The sequence below is a fragment of the Conger conger genome, chromosome 2 (genome assembly GCF_963514075.1).
Source record: "Conger conger chromosome 2, fConCon1.1, whole genome shotgun sequence".
NCBI classification, from domain to species: domain Eukaryota; kingdom Metazoa; phylum Chordata; class Actinopteri; order Anguilliformes; family Congridae; genus Conger; species Conger conger.
The window spans coordinates 84,014,985-84,017,970 of NC_083761.1; the positions used below are offsets into that span (position 1 = coordinate 84,014,985).

General features: G+C 38.8%; 1 gene segment (V, D, J or C); it reads right to left on the minus strand.

Annotated features, from left to right (window-relative positions):
- Nucleotides 1–710: 710 nt before the first annotated feature.
- On the minus strand, nucleotides 711–1,385 carry LOC133122379 (Ig heavy chain V region 914-like). The segment is given in 2 exon segments: nucleotides 711–1,117; nucleotides 1,304–1,385. Coding segments are annotated over 2 exon segments (402 nt in total).
- Nucleotides 1,386–2,986: the final 1,601 nt, after the last annotated feature.

Sequence of the window (2,986 nt, forward strand, 5' to 3'; positions counted from 1 at the left end):
TCCCTGTATGAAGCTGTTTCTCAGGGTGTGGTCTCTAGGCCTGCTGGTGTTAGTACTAATGCATCAATTCTCAGGGGCTTTCGTAGGAAATACTGTGGGCTGAATTTGTTTAAATCCCTGGGGGTTGGAAGAAGGAGAAAAACAAGATACATTCAGAGGGTCCGTAGATCAGTAACAAAGCTAATGGGGTGAATTCAGAATTAATGTTCATGTAGCTATGATTTTAATGTCAGATAGTATGGATTATATCTGGAACTTTTATGTGCAAACAATGAAGATTTTTTCATTTACAAAAACATTCATAAAGAAATCGTACTGAGGCAGACCTCTTTAATTTGTGTCAATAATTAACTACCTGCCTAATTAACTAATGCCTATAGAATTTAGCAATAAAGTGTGACAGAAATACTTCACACACTATTTTATGTATGAATAAATAAATAAGGCTTGCATAAAGCATATACTGTACATCACTTTTGATATGTTCATAATGCATTCACCACCGGTTAATTAATGGATGAAACTAAATGTCAGTTAAATTTTTACATAGACTCCATTTATGCAGCTGTATTATCAGTCAGACAGTCCAGGAAAAGCCTTCTGAATGTGTACAATCAGCTGGGAATTGAATCCACAACTTTTGAGTTCCAAACACAGGTCCCAAACCGGTATGCCAGTGACATATTTTAATTAATGTTCTGGTTATATGGGGTGCAGACTTCACTGAGCTCTTCAATGTTTGTGTTCTACCACTACACTCATCAGGGAGGGTTTTTGTATAGCCCTGCAGTAGCTTTGCTGCACTGTGTGTCTCGGGCACAGTAATACACAGCTGTGTCTCCAGTCTGCAGGCTGCTCCCTTGTAACGACACTGTGTTACTGGAGGTGTCTCTGGAGATGGTGAACTTGTTTTTTAGAGAATCCTTGTAATACAAACTCCCACCTCCGTGCATATATCCTATCCACTCCAGAGCTTTCCCTGCAGACTGTCGGATCCATCCTGTATAGTAGCTGCTATCAGTCAGGGAATACCCAGAGACCTTACAGGAGATGGTCAGAGAGTGTCCTGGAGCAACAACCATAGAGCCTAGCTGTGTGAGTTCAACACAGTGACCATCTGTGGAGACAGAAATAAAAAATATGTTTGTGAGTGTACCAATAAGTACAGTAAAATAATTACTGAATGAAATGGCTCACAGTATTCAACTGTGGATTTAAGCATTTTTAAAAGTAAAATATTGGAACTTTATCACAGAATAATCTTAAAGTTAAATAAAAATATGAAAACAGCATGATCACTTACAAGACAAAGTTCCCAGTAACACTGCGAATGCTACAATAGCTCCCATTGTCACACACAGATCTCCCTCTCTGTCTTACAGGTGATGCTCCTGTGTTGGGAGGAGAATTCTCAGGGGCTTTTATAGGAAATACTGGGGGCTGAATTTGTTTAAATCTCTGGGGGTTGGAGGAAGGAGAAAAACAAGATACATTCAGAGGGTGAGAATATCCATTATGAGGAGCACTGCTGCTCCCTCCTGGCAAAGAATTAAAACAGCAGACAGCTTCCACTGTGGAATGTTGATCAGTAACAATGCGAAAGGTTTAAATTCAATGAATGCTCTCGTAGATTTGAATATCTGTGCATCGTGATAGATTAAATCAAGATTTCTAAAAATACGCTATTTTAATTTGAGTGCTCTTTTACTTCTTGGATTTGGCTGTGTTTTTTGGCCTCATTACGTACAGTGGAGGAAAGTATAGGTAAATGAGAGCAGATTCTTGTGTATGTTTGTGCTTCCATGAAATGCCACTCGTGTAACAACATACAAAACTTTATAGGATTCATGGAAATTTAGAAATATATCCTTGTGATGTTTTGATATTTTTTCAATATGTTTTTGAATGAAAACTTTCTCTGACTTCTTGATCAGAATCCATGTCTAATATTGGAGAGGCAGAAGATGTTTTCAGACTGCTTTCTGTTTTCAGTTAGCCAGTGATTCAAAAGGGTGTTTGACTGAAGACCAAGAATTGTTTGCGGTCCGATAGCGTGAGCAAGCCTCCAGAACAGTACACTTCAGTGATATTTAATACAGAAACCCTGAGTTTCACTTCATACAACAGAGTTCATTCCAAGAGGTCCCTGGGACATCACCGTTGGGATAGTGCATTACTGTTGTGATATAGCTTTACTGTTGGGATAGTGCATTACTGTTGGGATACAGCATTACTGTTGTGATATAGCATTACTGTTGGGATAGTGCATTCCTGTTGGGATAGTGCATTCCTGTTGGGATAGTGCATTACTGTTGGGATACAGCATTACTGTTGTGATATAGCTTTACTGTTGGGATAGTGCATTACTGTTGGGATACAGCATTACTGTTTTGATAAAGCTTCACTGTTGGGATAGCGCATTACTGTTGGGATGGAGCATTACTGTCATTACTGCTATCAGTCACAGAGTACCCAGAGACTTTACAGGAGATGGTTAAAGGCTGTCCTGGTGTTATTATCATAGAGGCTGGCTGTGTGAGCTCAACACAGTGACTGTCTGTGGAGAAATAAGAAAAGGGTTCCTGTTTAAATCAATAAGTAATATAATTATTTAAATAAACAGCAAAACCCTCAGAAACTGTTCATTGTAAATTATTAAAATAAAGCTTTGGAAAATATTTCAGAATAATTTTAATTTGAAATAAAAATCTTAAGACAGCATGTTCACTCACAAGAGACAGTTCCCAGCAACACTGCTAATGCTAGGATAGCTCCCATTGTCACACACAGATCTCACTCTGTCTTACAAGTGATGCTCCTGTGTTGGGAGGAGAATTCTCAGGGGCTTTTATAGGAAATACTGTGGGCTGAATTTGTTTAAATCTCTGGGGGTTGGAGGATGGAGAAAAACAAAATAAATTCAGAGGGTGAAAATATCCATTATGAGGAGCACTGCTGCTCCCTCCTGGAGGAGAATTAAAACAGC